Source organism: Lepidochelys olivacea (genome assembly GCF_965140295.1).
Source record: "Lepidochelys olivacea isolate rLepOli2 genome assembly, chromosome: 25".
Lineage (NCBI taxonomy): Eukaryota > Metazoa > Chordata > Testudines > Cheloniidae > Lepidochelys > Lepidochelys olivacea.
In genome coordinates, this window is record NC_140435.1 from 19910943 (window position 1) to 19926085 (window position 15143).

The 15143-nt window shown below is 47.7% G+C and overlaps 1 protein-coding gene across 27 annotated transcripts in view; it reads left to right on the forward strand.

The window, feature by feature from the left end:
• Positions 1–15143, forward strand: part of LOC311512926 (zinc finger protein 2-like) — a 113147-nt gene that overhangs the window by 56143 nt on the left and 41861 nt on the right. For 19 of the 27 annotated variants that reach the window (XR_014709599.1, XR_014709600.1, XR_014709601.1 and 16 more), the window contains 2 exons: positions 5835–5948; positions 6360–7407. Coding sequence is in view for 8 of the 27 variants with exons in the window: in XM_084614379.1 (XP_084470505.1) it covers positions 5835–5948; positions 6360–6789 (544 nt within the window). In the remaining 19 variants the exon portion in view is untranslated. Of the gene's footprint in view, positions 1–5834; positions 5949–6355; positions 7408–12925; positions 13044–13520; positions 13657–14413; positions 14468–14845; positions 14970–15143 lie in introns of those variants that run through there. The other 8 variants (XR_014709605.1, XR_014709606.1, XR_014709607.1 and 5 more) reach the window with 4 other exon arrangements.

Here is a 15143-nt window from a genome sequence, read left to right on the forward strand (position 1 = left end):
CTGTTGCTCAGTGAGGGAAATTCTTGGTGCATTACCTATAGTGGCCACCCAGTGTCACTCTTGCTCCGTGAGGGAAATTCTTGGTGCATTACCCTGACTTGCCACCCAGTGTCACTGTTGCTCCGTGAGGGAAATTGTTTGTGCATTAACCTGAGTGGCCACCCAGTGTCACTCTTGCTCCGTGAGGGAAATTGATGGTGCATTACCTAGAGTGGCCACCCAGTGTCACTGTTGCTCCCTGAGGGAAATTCTTGGTGCATTACCTAGAGTGGCCACCCAGTGTCACTGTTGCTCCCTGAGGGAAATTCTTGGTGCATTACCCTGACTTGCCACCCAGTGTCACTGTTGCTCCGTGAGGGAAATTATTGGTGCATTACCTAGAGTGGCCACCCAGTGTCACTGTTGCTCAGTGAGGGAAATTCTTGGTGCATTACCTATAGTGGCCACCCAGTGTCACTCTTGCTCCGTGAGGGAAATTCTTGGTGCATTACCCTGACTTGCCACCCAGTGTCACTGTTGCTCCGTGAGGGATATTATTGGTGCGTTACCTAGAGTGGCCACCCAGTGTCAGTGTTGCTCCGTGAGGGAAATTGTTCATGCATTACCTAGAGTGGCCACCCAGTGTCACTGTTGCTCCTTGAGGGATATTCTTGGTGTACTACCTAGAGTCGCCACCAAGTGTCACCGTTGCTCCGTGAGGGAAATTATTGATGCAATACCTAGAGTGGCCACCCAGTGTCACTGTTGCTCCGAGAGGGAAATTCTTGGTGCATTACCCTGACTTGCCACCCAGTGTCACTGTTGCACCGTAAGGGAAATTGTTGGTGCATTACCTAGAGTGGCCACCCAGTGTCACTCTTGCTCTGTGAGGGAAATTGTTTGTGCATTACCCTGACTTGCCACCCAGTGTCACTGTTGCTCCGTGAGGGAAATTGTTGTTGCATTACCTAGAGTGGCCACCCAGTGTCACTGTTGCTCCGTGAGGGAAATTCTTTGTGCATTACCCTGATTTGCCACCCAGTGTCACTCTTGCTCCGTGAGGGAAATTATTGGTGCATTACCTAGAGTGGCCACCCAGTGTCACTGTTGCTCCGTGAGGGATATTATTGGTGCGTTACCTAGAGTGGCCACCCAGTGTCACTGTTGCTCAGTGCGGGAAATTCTTGGTGCATTACCTAGAGTGGCCACCCAGTGTCACTGTTGCACCGTGAGGGAAATTCTTGGTGCATTAACCTGAGTGGCCACCGAGTGTCACTGTTGCTCCGTGAGGGAAATTGTTGGTGCATTGTCTAGAGTGGCCACCCAGTGTCACTGTTGCTCCGTTAGGGAAATTCTTGGTGCATTACCCTGACTTGCCACCCAGTGTCACTGTTGCACCGTAAGGGAAATTGTTGGTGCATTACCTAGAGTGGCCACCCAGTGTCACTCTTGCTCCATGAGGGAAAACGTTTTGTTCATTACCCTGAGTTGCCACCTGGTGTCACTGTTGCTCCATGAGGGAAATGCTTTGTGTGTTATCCTGTGTGGCCACTGAAGACAACACACACACACACACACAGAACATCACACACACATCACACTGAGACAACACGACACATAACACCAACATACACAAACACGTCTCACAAACACACCCGACACCGACACACAAACAATACGACACACAGCACTGAAGGAAACACACAACACACACACGACACCGACACACAAACAATACGACACACAGCACTGAAGAAAACACACAACACACACACGACACCGACACACAAACAATACGACACACAGCACTGAAGGAAACACACAACACACACACGACACCGACACACACAAACGACACGACACACAGCACTGAAGGAAACACACAACACACACACGACACCGACACACACAAACGACACGACACACAGCACTGAAGGAAACACACAACACACACACGACACCGCCACACACAAACGACACGACACACAGCACTGAAGGAAACACACAACACACACACGACACCGCCACACACAAACGACACGACACACAGCACTGAAGGAAACACACAACACTCACACGACACTGATGCTCAGACATGTCACACGACACTGACGCTCACACAACACAACACTCACACGACACTGATGCTCAGACATGTCACACGACACTGACGCTCACACAACACAACACTCACACGACACTGATGCTCAGACATGTCACACGACACTGACGCTCACACAACACAACACTCACACGACACTGACAGACACACACACAACATGACACACCACGTCTCTCTCACACACACTCAAGAGGACACGACACACGAGACCACACACACACACGACACGACACACGTCACACACACACACAACAGGACACGACACAAGAGACCACACACACACACACGCACCACACAGACTCACACACACCATGACACACAACACGTCACACATATATGCAAGACACGGACAACATGACACACACACTCCACACGACATTCAAGATGGCACACAACACATGGACAACACGACACACACACACTTGAGATGACACACAACACACGGACAACATGACACACACACACTCCACACGACATTCAAGATGGCACACAACACATGGACAACACGACACACACACACTTGAGATGACACACAACACACGGACAACATGACACACACACACTCCACACGACACTCGAGATGGCACACAACACGTCCCCCACACACAACACTGCACGCAACACGTCAGACACACACACAAAAGGCACACAAGACAATACACGACAACACACACAATACAACACACAAAACATCACACACACAACAGACAACTCCGACACGCACATAGAACACGACCAACCACACGTCATGCACACAAAATTACACTGTCACACACACACAACACGCCACACACACAAAAGATGACACACGACACCGATATGCACACACAACACATCACATACACACAAGACTACACACAGAAGATGACACACAACACAACACACACATGACACAAATAACATCAGACACAAAACACACGCCATCAACACACACAAGATGACCCACACAACACGTCACACCCCCACACAACACGTCACACGATACACAAAATGGTACGTCACACAGACATAAGACAACACACAAAAGATCACACACACAACACCCCACACAGACACACACAGACAACACACAGCACGTCACACAAACGCTAGACGACGCACAACACAAGCACAAGAGGATACACAACACATCACACACATGCTAGATGACACACAATAGACAACACGTCACACAAAACATAACACACAGAACACACTACACAGACACACACACAATGACACACAACACATCACACACACGCTAGATGACACAGAACACACACACAGCACGACACTCAACACGGGGGCTGGGCTGTCGGTGCGGGGGGATAAAAAAAGACCCCCCCAGCCCCGCTTAGCCTCCGCTTTCCGAGCCCGGATTTGGCCGCTCCCCTGTCCCCACTTCCAGCTATTTGACCCCCCCACACCCCGCACAGTCAGACTACGACCCCCCTTTCCCCCCAGCCAGCGCAGGGGAGTTTCGGGCCAAGTCAGGACAGAGCGAGGGCGCAGCGGCTTCAGCAGCTACTACTGAGCATGCGCCATCCGTGCTCAAGGCGCATGCTCACTCCCAGCTAAACTAGCGCGCGCGGGGGCCCGACCCGGTGTCACCGTGTTTGACAGGCCAGGCGGGGCGGTCTGTATGAACGGGGGGATCTGTACGGGCTGGGCCCGAGAATTCGGCAGTGCCCCAGGGCAGGCTGGGAGATGTAGTTCCTGACGCACCTCAGGCCGGAAATAACGTTGTCCCAATGACGGGTGGAGGCGGTTAACGGTTTGCGTGAGGGCGACCCGCTCGCTGATTGACGGAGAGACCCCCGGGGGCAGCCGCGCGGACAGAGACTCCCGGAGCCAGGGGTGGAGGAGGGGATGGGAAACTGTTGCTGTGCTGCCTTGGGGACAATGTCGGGGAATCCCGCAATGTCACTCCTTTTGTTCTGCTCTTCTCTCCCATTCGGTTCCCAGACTTTGTTACTGGGAGGGTTTCAAAATGTCTCGCTGGTTTAGTGCTAGTGGGAGGGGCCGGTCAGTGCTGTAATCAAGTGACCAAACGTTTCCCCAGCGTAGAATCGTAGAACGGTAGGGCTGGAATGAGCCATGAGAGGGCATCTAGTCCAGCCCCCAGCACTGAGGAGTTTGTCCAACCTGTCTTTGAAAACCTCGAATGATGGGGAGTCCATCACCTCTCTTGCTAATCTATTCCAGTGCTTAATTACTTTTTTTTCACAATTGAGTCACGCGGTTGACTCAAATTCAATTTGTGATCCACTATAACTCCCGATCGTTTTCAGTAGTACTACCTCGTAACCAGCTATTCCCCACTTGGTTGTTGTGCATTTGGTTTTCCTTACCTAAGTCTAGTACTTTGCACTCGTCTTTATTGAATTTCATCTCACTCATTCAGCTTACTTCTCCAATTTGTAAATGTTACCTTGAATTCTATGCCCAAATAAATCTGTTAGTCTTTAAGGTGCCACCGGACTCCTTGTTGTTTTTGTGGATACAGACTAAGACGGCTACCCCCTGATAGGTGACGCTTTGTTATTTTTATGTCTGATTTTATAAGCAAGTAGTTTTTAAATGGGGCGTAACTCAGAGGTACGCAAGACAAATCAGACTCCTGAAAGGGGCACAGTAGTGTGGAAAGCCACCAGTCTACACAGCTATTTTTAATGGCTAGCACCTACAGTGGAGCACCCATAGGGAGACACATCTCAAAGAACTGTTAGGGGGCTTATTCCTTCACCCACTTACTGCCCTGGTCCTTCTCACATGAACAGAGAGCAACAATGTCCAAAGGTGCTTTTGATGTTTATTGGGGTGAACTTCCAGCAAGCATGATTCCAGTTTCGTTCCTTAGTGTCCCCCTTCCCAGCTCTGACACCACAGAGCCTTACACCTGTGTCCTTGTTCCCATTCCTGCCCTTAGCCAAACATGATTCCAATTTCCCCAGCCCCATTCCCTGTTCCCATTTCCCCTCCCCACACCCACCCACTCACTTCCTGATTGACTGCAGACTATATAGTAAAACTTGAGTTCTGCTTAGCTATACGTTAACCAATCATTTTCCTGAAATTTAACTAACCAATCCTAACATATTGTAACATGATTATGTAACCAATTATATCCCACCACCTTAATTAGTTTACACCCAGCAAAATTAAGTATACAGCAGACAGAAACAATCACAGAACCAGACAGAGATTATACAGACAAACAACAGCGAAGTGGGAACTATAATGACAAAACAATACAGAAGTCAGGATTTCACACCCCAGCTATTGATAAGTGAGTTCTTGCCAGACAGGATGCTATCAAACTAAGTTTCGTTTCACATCTTCTAGGCACTTCCCTTTCTCTGGAGATGATAGGCACTATCAGGACAGGAGTGTATTCCTAACAGCCCAATAGCACCTTATTTCAATGTGACTAGTTTGGAATGTGAGGATGTGACCGGTCACTTCCCAGCTTATGGCTGCCTCTGTTGCTTCGTCAAAGGTCTTAGCCTAAGAACAGGGACTCAGACTGTCACACTAAGAGAAGGACCTTACACTGGCGGACAGTGATTTTAATTCTTTCTTTTATACCTCTAACTAGCCAAGTGATAAGAATACACCTAAATTCTTAAAGTACAGGCCTTTGCAGACAGGTCTGAATATCTATATCCTAACGAGAACCATCGTTAATACACAAGTTGTGTAATTTCTTCTTTTCTTGTTACCTGATCTCACTGGTCTTCTTTCCCCTAAGCAGGGTTTCCAGTTTCCAAACCCGATGTCATCTCCCAGCTGGAACGAGGGGAAGAGCCGTGGGCCCCAGATCTCCAGGGCTCAGAGGAAAGAGAGATCCTGAGAGGCAGCTGCATGGGTGAGGGATCATTTAAGGAGACAGCTGGGATTCCCAGCAAAGACCTTGTGAGGTTTCTGGGTTCAGGATGGTCCCCAGCAGGTGTCATATCCTCTGGGCAAATACTGTTTATGGCTTCCTACCCATCCTGAAAAAAGAAAACGAGTACATGTGGCACCTTAGAGACTAACACGGCTGCTACTCTGGTACCCATCTTGACTAACTCCTGGCAGTAGTTCCCTCCCCAAACTGCCATCTCCCTGAGTGTTTGGATGGGAGCTGGATGCAGAATTGATCCCCTCCTCTCGCCCCTTTGGGGAAGAGTTGGGGGAAATTCAGTCTCTGATTTTTTTCCATCTTCAGCTATTCTCTTGGTTTCTTCTCCCCTTTCCCCTCTGGTTTCTAAGGTTTTTCTTTCTCTGTCCCAGGAAGTGATGGGATGGTGAGAGAGACCGTGGAGCAGAATCCTCAGCAGGAAGATGAGCAAGTGGAACCACATGGGGCGTTGTTGCAAGGATGCAAAGGGAGTGTGTCCAGGAGTTGTGAGCAGGGAAAAGGCTCTCAGGGGCAGCACAGGCCAGAGAAGCGGCAGGGAAACCAGCCAGTGCAGAAAGTTGGAATATCTGTTAATTATCGGGGAACTCACAAAGGCCTCAAGGAAATCACAGCCCAGCAGAGAATCCTGACAGGAGAGAGAAATAACACGGGCTTTGAGTGTGGGAAAAAGTTCAGGATGCGCTCACACCTCATTACCCACCAGAGAATCCACACCAGAGTGAGACCCTATGGATGCTGTGAGTGCGGGAAAACCTTCACTCAGCATTTGCTATCAGAGGATCCACACAGGGAAGAAACCCCATGAATGCTGTGAGTGTGGGAAACCTTTTGGCACTCAGCCCTTATAAAACATCAGAGGATCCACACAAGGGCAAAAGCCTATGAATGCTGTGAGTGTGGGAAAATGTTCACTGAGTGCTCACACCTTATTCGCACTCAGAGGATCCACACGGGAGAAACCCTATGGATGCTGTGAGTGCGGGAAAACCTTCGCTGAGCGCTCACACCTTATTTGCCATCAGAGAATCCACAAAGGCCAGCGCCCCTATGAGTGCTGCGAGTGCGGGAAAACCTTCACTCAGCACTCACATCTTATTGCACATCAGAGGAGTCACACAGGGGAGAAACCCTGTAAATGCTTTGAGTGTGAGAAAACCTTCTCTTGGCATTTAGCCCTTATAAAACATCAGAGGATCCACACAGGAGAGAAACCCTATAAATGCTGGTTTCAGAGTAGCAGCCGTGTTAGTCTGTATTCGCAAAAAGAAAAGGAGGACTTGTGGCACCTTAGAGACTAACCAATTTATTAGAGCATGAGCTTTCGTGAGCTACAGCTCACTTCATCGGATGCATATCGTGGAAACTGCAGAAGACATTATATACACACTAAAAAGAAAAGGAGGACTTGTGGCACCTTAGAGACTAACCAATTTATTAGAGCATAAGCTTTCGTGAGCTACAGCTCACTTCCTCAGATGCATATCGTGGAAACTGCAGCAGGCTTTATATATACACAGAGAATATGAAACAATACCTATTCCCACCCCACTGTCCTGCTGGTAATAGCTTATCTAAAGTGATTTCCAGCACAAATCCAGGTTTTCTCACCCTCCACCCCCCCACACAAATTCACTCTCCTGCTGGTGATAGCCCATCCAAAGTGACAACTCTTTACACAATGTGCATGACAATCAAGCTGGGCTATTTCCTGCATAAATCCAGGTTCTCACATCCCCCCACCCCCATACACACACAAACTCACTCTCCTGCTGGTAATAGCTCATCCAAACTGACCACTCTTCAAGTTAAAATCCAAGTTAAACCAGAACATCTGGGGGGGGGGGTAGGAAAAAACAAGAGGAAACAGGTTACCTTGCATAATGACTTAGCCACTCCAAGTCTCTATTTAAGCCTAAATTAATAGTATCCAATTTGCAAATGAATTCCAATTCAGCAGTTTCTCGCTGGAGTCTGGATTTGAAGTTTTTTTGTTTTAAGATAGCGACCTTCATGTCTGTGATCGCGTGACCAGAGAGATTGAAGTGTTCTCCGACTGGTTTATGAATGTTACAAGAATTGTAAATAAACCAGTCGGAGAACACTTCAATCTCTCTGGTCACGCGATCACAGACATGAAGGTCGCTATCTTAAAACAAAAAAACTTCAAATCCAGACTCCAGCGAGAAACTGCTGAATTGGAATTCATTTGCAAATTGGATACTATTAATTTAGGCTTAAATAGAGACTTGGAGTGGCTAAGTCATTATGCAAGGTAGCCTGTTTCCTCTTGTTTTTTCCTACCCCCCCCCCCCCAGATGTTCTGGTTTAACTTGGATTTTAACTTGAAGAGTGGTCAGTTTGGATGAGCTATTACCAGCAGGAGAGTGAGTTTGTGTGTGTATGGGGGTGGGGGGATGTGAGAACCTGGATTTATGCAGGAAATAGCCCAGCTTGATTGTCATGCACATTGTGTAAAGAGTTGTCACTTTGGATGGGCTATCACCAGCAGGAGAGTGAATTTGTGTGGGGGGGTGGAGGGTGAGAAAACCTGGATTTGTGCTGGAAATCACTTTAGATAAGCTATTACCAGCAGGACAGTGGGGTGGGAATAGGTATTGTTTCATATTCTCTGTGTATATATAAAGCCTGCTGCAGTTTCCACGATATGCATCTGAGGAAGTGAGCTGTAGCTCACGAAAGCTTATGCTCTAATAAATTGGTTAGTCTCTAAGGTGCCACAAGTCCTCCTTTTCTTTTTAGTGTGTATATAATGTCTTCTGCAGTTTCCACGATATGCATCCGATGAAGTGAGCTGTAGCTCACGAAAGCTCATGCTCTAATAAATTGGTTAGTCTCTAAGGTGCCACAAGTCCTCCTTTCCTATAAATGCTGTGAGTGTGGGAAAACTTTCACTGAGTGCTCAACCCTTATTCATCATCAGAGAATCCACACAGAGGAGAAACCCTATGAATGCTGTGAGTGTGGGAAAACCTTCACTCAGAGCTCAAACCTTATTACGCATCAGAGGAGCCACACAGGAGAGAAACCCTGTGAATGCGGGAAAACTTTCGCTCGGAGCTCAGGCCTTATTACACATCAGAGGAGCTGCACAGGAGAGAAACCCCATGAATGCTGTGAATGTGGAAAATTCTTCCATCACAACTCTTCTCTTATTTATCACCAGAGAAGCTGCAAGGGAGATAAACACCATGAAAATCTTTTCTCGGGTTCAGAAAACATTGTTTTTTCCTAATTCCCAAGTAGTGCACTTTAAGGCAGCATTTGTGGCATCTCAGCTCCTTTAGGTGAGTTGTCAGCTTTTCCCTTTTGCAGCTCACCCTTCCTTGGAGTGAAGCCCACAGTGTTTTTCATCAACTCCTTCGTCCTCTGTCATGGAAATGTGCGTCCCTCCAACAGGAATGCCCATCAGTCCCAGGTGGGGGAACCAGGAGTGATCTCTACTAGGTACATGGAGGTTAAATCTATCTGGGCCTTGACACCACTAGGGTTTTCCATGGAGTTCGCGATCCTGATATAAAAACACAACTATTTTTTCAAGAAAGAAAATAGCCCATATAGCGTCCAGGGTAACGTAGCAAATTTCCTTACCACTGGACACAAGCTCCGTCACTTTTTCTAGTCTAACCAAATTTGGAGCATCACATTTATAATTTTTTCTCCCTCTTCAAAGTGATTGTTAGTCACCAGGTTCCCCCACTAGGGACAGATTGCCTCATTCCCAGTTGTTGCCACGTTGCACTGGATTCTGCTGAATAGCAGTTGGGCTTTTTACCATTTTTTCCATGTAAATATAACAGAGAAGGAGCAGGGATAGAGGGTGTGAGAAAGTGGGGATTTTTCCTTGTTATGTTTTAAGTGAGTCTTACTGTTTTTCATGAGTACGGCGTGTGCCTCAGTTTCCCTGTGTGCTGCACCAATACCTCGGTGGTGGGAATAGGGATGTGTGACTTTGGCTGAGACCTCTGGGGCTGGTGAGGCTGCCTGCATGCCCGGTGTGTGACGTTGCACTCCATATGCTTTATGGAAATATGCTTATGACATAACTGGAATATGCTTCACGCTAAATACCCCTTGTATCGTGTCATTAGAAAGCTTGTAATCTACTAAGTGTGTTCATCCTATTTGTTTGTATGTATTATTTCTATATCTGGAGTTAGGAGAATTAGCTATAAAATTGTTTCACTGATGTAAACATATGAAGTAGAGGCCATTAAGGGTGCTCCAGAAACAATCAGTTGTAAATGGCCTTAGTTTCTTGAAAGCCTTCTTGTGTACATGTGGGCCAGCCCATGGGGAATGGAGACTAGGGGTCTTACCGTGACATGTGACCATGTCACCTGATAATGAAATCCATCTTAAATCTGGTACTTTTCCATTTAGAAGGAAGGGTGGGGACCCAGAGAGACAAAAGATTCCTGCCTTGTGCCAAAGCTATAGAAGGGGGTGGAGCAGGACAAAGGGGGCTAGTCATGAGAAATCCCCTGCTTACCACCTGAGATGTCTGCTGGAACTAACACTACCTGGGGAAAGGATCGGGCCCAGACTAGGAAGGAGTCTAATCTGTGAAAGAAGCTTATTGGAACATCCCTGAGGGTGAGATATTACCTGTAATCCTTTTTTTTAATGTATTAGGTTTAGACTTGCGTGTTTTTGCTTTATTTTGCTGGGTGACTTACTTTGTTCTGTGTGTTATTACTTGAAACCACTTAAATCCTACTTTTTATACTTAATAAAATCACTTTTCTTTATTAATAAATCTAGAGTAAGTGATTAATACCAAAGGGAGCAAACAGCGGTGCATATCTCTTTATCAGTGTTACAGAGGGTGGACAATTTATGAATTTACTCTATATAAGCTTAATACAGAGTAAAACAGATTTATTTGGGTTTTGGATCCTATTGGGAACTTGGTATCTGGGTGCTGGAGACAAGTAAGCTGCTGAGCTGTTTTCACTTAAAGTCTGCAGCTTTGGGGGCGTGGTTCAGACCCTGAGTCTGTGTTGCAGCAGGTTAGTGTGTCTGGCTCAACAAGACAGGGTTCTGGAAGTCACAAGCTGGCAGGTAAAACAGGTTCAGAGGTATTTTCAGCACATCGGGTGACAGTCCCATGGGGGTCTCTGTGACTGAACCCGTCACACGGTGCCTTTCGTAACCGGAGACCCAGGAATGTGTTAAGGAAAAGTTAGCATATGTGTGTATGTGACTCCATTTTGGTTTGGGGCCCACCATTGTCTAAAAGTAAACACATCATGCACCAGGAGGAGTGTTCCTTAGATACTGCATTCCTTTGAAACCTGCCCCCTTGTTTCCAGCCCATCTCGAATCCCGGTTTCTGTTCTTTGTCTGTTCCTAACTCCCTGCCTCCTGGCCTTGATGCGAGCCTCCCATCCCGATAAGAAAGGCTACTGGTGCATTGCTTTAGAACCATGTTGTGTAGTTGAAGTAATGATCTAGCACGGGGAATGTACCTAGCATGTATGGGTGGTAGATAAGGGAAGGGTTTGTCTATTGGCTAAGGTTTCCGATGCACTAGGGCAACGTGCTTTGCTAAAAGGTATATAATCTCTGTATAACCTGCATTCGGGGTCCCCTCCTGATTAGCAGGGGGGCACCACGCTCGAGCATAATAAACTTAGTATCTTTGGGAACTCTGCAGTTGTGACAGATTTCAGAGTAACAGCCGTGTTGGTCTGTATTCGCAAAAAGAAAAGGAGTACTTGTGGCACTTAAAGACTAACCAATTTATTTGAGCATGAGCTTTCGTGAGCTACAGCTCACTTCATCGGATGCATACTGTGGAAACTGCAGAAGACATTATATACACAGAGACCATGAAACAATACCTCCTCCCACCCCACTCTCCTGCTGGTAATAGCTTATCTAAAGTGATCATCAAGTTGGGCCATTTCCAGCACAAATCCAGGTTTTCTCACCCTCTGCCCCCCCCCCCCCCCAACTCACTCTCCTGCTGGTAATAGCAGGAGGGTGAGAAAACCTGGATTTGTGCTGGAAATGGCCCAACTTGATGATCACTTTAGATAAGCTATTACCAGCAGGAGTGTGGGGTGGGAGGAGGTATTGTTTCATGGTCTCTGTGTATATAATGTCTTCTGCAGTTTCCACAGTATGCATCCGATGAAGTGAGCTGTAATTCACGAAAGCTCATGCTCAAATAAATTGGTTAGTCTCTAAGGTGCCACAAGTACTCCTTTTCTTTCTGCAGTTGTGGACTTTGTTCGTGTGCCTCAGCCTAGACTTGGAGTGTGCGTGACCAATCGGGTGTAATTTGTAACAAATGGGATGCAACCAGGTGACTCTTTGCCCAGGAAACGAGACAAAGACAAGGAGGAGGAGCAATGGAGGTGTCTGACTTTGGGTCGCTGGAAGCTGGCAGTCTGCTTGGGGGGACCCGAAGAGGGGGAGTTCAGGGCATCTGGCCCATGACTCCCTAAGGTGGACTTGGCCGAAAGTCACTGATTTCTGTGCTAATGAGTTCTGTTCTACACCGTGTTCCTGTCGAATAATACACCTTTTGTTTTACTGGTTGGCTGAGAGTCATGCTGGCTGGGGGGCAGGGCCCTCTGGCTTCCCCAGAAGCCCCGTCCGGGCAGACTTGCTGCGGGAAGCCCACGGTGTGGAAGGGGATGCTGAATGCTTCGAAGTCAGACCCAAGAAGGTCAAAGTTGTGTGAGCTTCTTGCCCTGGTGGCAGTGTGTCATGGAGTGTGGCGAAGTCAGGGCCCTGCACCCCCACTTCCTGCGATTCACCGTGACTCTCAGCCAGCCAGTAAAACAGAAAGTTTATTGGACGACTGGAACACAGTCCCAAGCAGAGATGGGAGAGGGAGGCAGGGATGAGGGCAAGATTAAACACACCGAGAGAGCTCTGTGTAGTGATGGTTTCTTGCTTGGCTTTATTAGTTTGCAGAGGAATCGTTGAGAAGCCCTAGTCGGAGGAGACGCTGGCAGAAGTGGACCTGACCATCCTTCTAAGGAGACATGAATAGTCCTCATGTTTCTGCCTTCTGCTTAACTGGCTGTGAGTAAGAAGTCAGTGCTTTGAATTCGTCATCTGTACTCACTGTAGTTTTCCTCACAGGCCGTGTGCTTCCTCGTTGGCTACGAGTCTCTGGGATTAAGGCTGGGGAAGGGACAAGAGTCTCCTGAGCAAAGTGACTATTTTGGGTGCCGTTACAATGGGTATCTTCCAGTTGCAGTTGTAAAGTTGTAAAGTGGGAATAGGTATTGTTTCATATTCTCTGTGTATATATAAAGCCTGCTGCAGTTTCCACGATATGCATCTGAGGAAGTGAGCTGTAGCTCACGAAAGCTTATGCTCTAATAAATTGGTTAGTCTCTAAGGTGCCACAAGTCCTCCTTTTCTAGTTGTAAAGTAGTAATGGGAGATGAGTTAAGGGCGGAGCCCTGGGATACGGGAGATATGAAATGAAGAGACAACGCGACATTGCAGATGGAGATGCTAATTTTTTTTTGTTCCCTCTTCTGCTGGGTTTAGTCCCAAAAGAAAAGAAGACAAGCGTCGGAGTCTACTGCCCTCATGCGACGGAAAGAGAGCGACAAGATCGTGAGCGTTGTTGATGCCACGGAAAAGTTGTCCAACTGGGAGCGGAAGAGCTGCCACCCTCAGTGAGGTAAGTGTCTATTTTGGTGATTGCTTTGCTCACGGCCCACCTCGCTCCTGGTAGGGACGCCCCTTTAGCTGGGGCTGGGTTTGTAAGAAGATGTTCTTGACTAGCTGTGGTTACGAGGGAGATAAGGTCCCCATTTTCAGGGGCTGGTCATTTCTCTGGCCAGTGTTACAAATTATACCTGACAGGTCATGCACACAAACTGCCGCGAATTATACCTGATAGGTCACGCACAGTTCGAGTATAGGCTGAGGCACACAAACAAAGTTCACAACTGCAGAATTCCCAAAAATACTAAGTTTATTACGCTCGAGCGCGGTGCCCCCCTGCTAATCAGCAGGGGACCCCGCATGCAGGTTATACAGAGATTATATACCTTTTTGCAAAGCACGTTGCCCTAGTGCATCGGAAACCTTAGCCAATAGACAAACCCTTCCCTTATCTACCACCTATCCCTGCTAGGTACATTCCCCGTGCTAGACCATTACTTCAACTACACAACATGGTCCTAAAGCAATGCAGCAGTAACTTTTCTTATCAGAATGGGAGGCCCACATCAAGGCCAGGAGGCAGGGAGTTAGGAATAGAGAAAGAACAGAAACCAGGAGTCGAGACAGGCTGGAGACAACGGGGGGAGGATTTTCACAGGAATGCAGTATCTAAGAAACACTCCTCCTGGTGCATGAAGTTTTTGCTTTTAGACAATGGTGGGCCCCAAACCAAAATGGAGTCACATATGCTAACTTTTCCTTAACACCAGGAGCGGTGTGTCCTCTGCAGCAGAAGGTTCAATCCAGGAGGATGACTCCAGGTGGTGAGTCACTTGCCTTCCTTCCATGTTTTTTCTCTCTGTCTCTCTCTCTTCTCTAGTATGTTGGCCAACACAAACACACACCCCACCTTTCTGTCCTTACCTTTCCTAGTGCCTCTCCCTTCATAGGATACTGGGAGGCATGTTAGGTGTGCATCCCCACAGGCTGTGTCTCGGGAGCCATGAAGAAGTAGGAGTGGATGATAATCATGCAGGGCAGTGCGTGCGAGAGTGGAGCAGTGACTGTCGGTATTAACTTGGTCTCTGTTCATCAAGTGGGGCCAATGTAGATGGAATGGAAGAGGGAGGCAGAAATGAGGGGAAGATCTCAGGCACCAATAGAGCTTTGTGTAGCGATGGCTTCTGCTGCTGCTCTTGCAGAGGAATTGCTGAGGAGCCCTAGCCAGAGGAGAAAGTGGCAGAGATGGACCTGAGCAGCTTGGACATTGTTCTCAGCAGATGTGAACAGTCCTCCACTTTCTGCCTCCCGCTTAACTGGCTGTGAGTAAGTGGTCAGTGCTTTCAACTCCTCATCTGTACTCGCTGTAGTACTCTTCACAGGCTGTGCGCTTCCTTGTTGGGTATGGGGCTCTGTGGTATTAAGGCTGAGGAGGAGCCATGTCTGCTGTGCAGAGTGACCATGTGGGGTGCCATTGCAAGGGGTGCTTTTTGGTTGTAA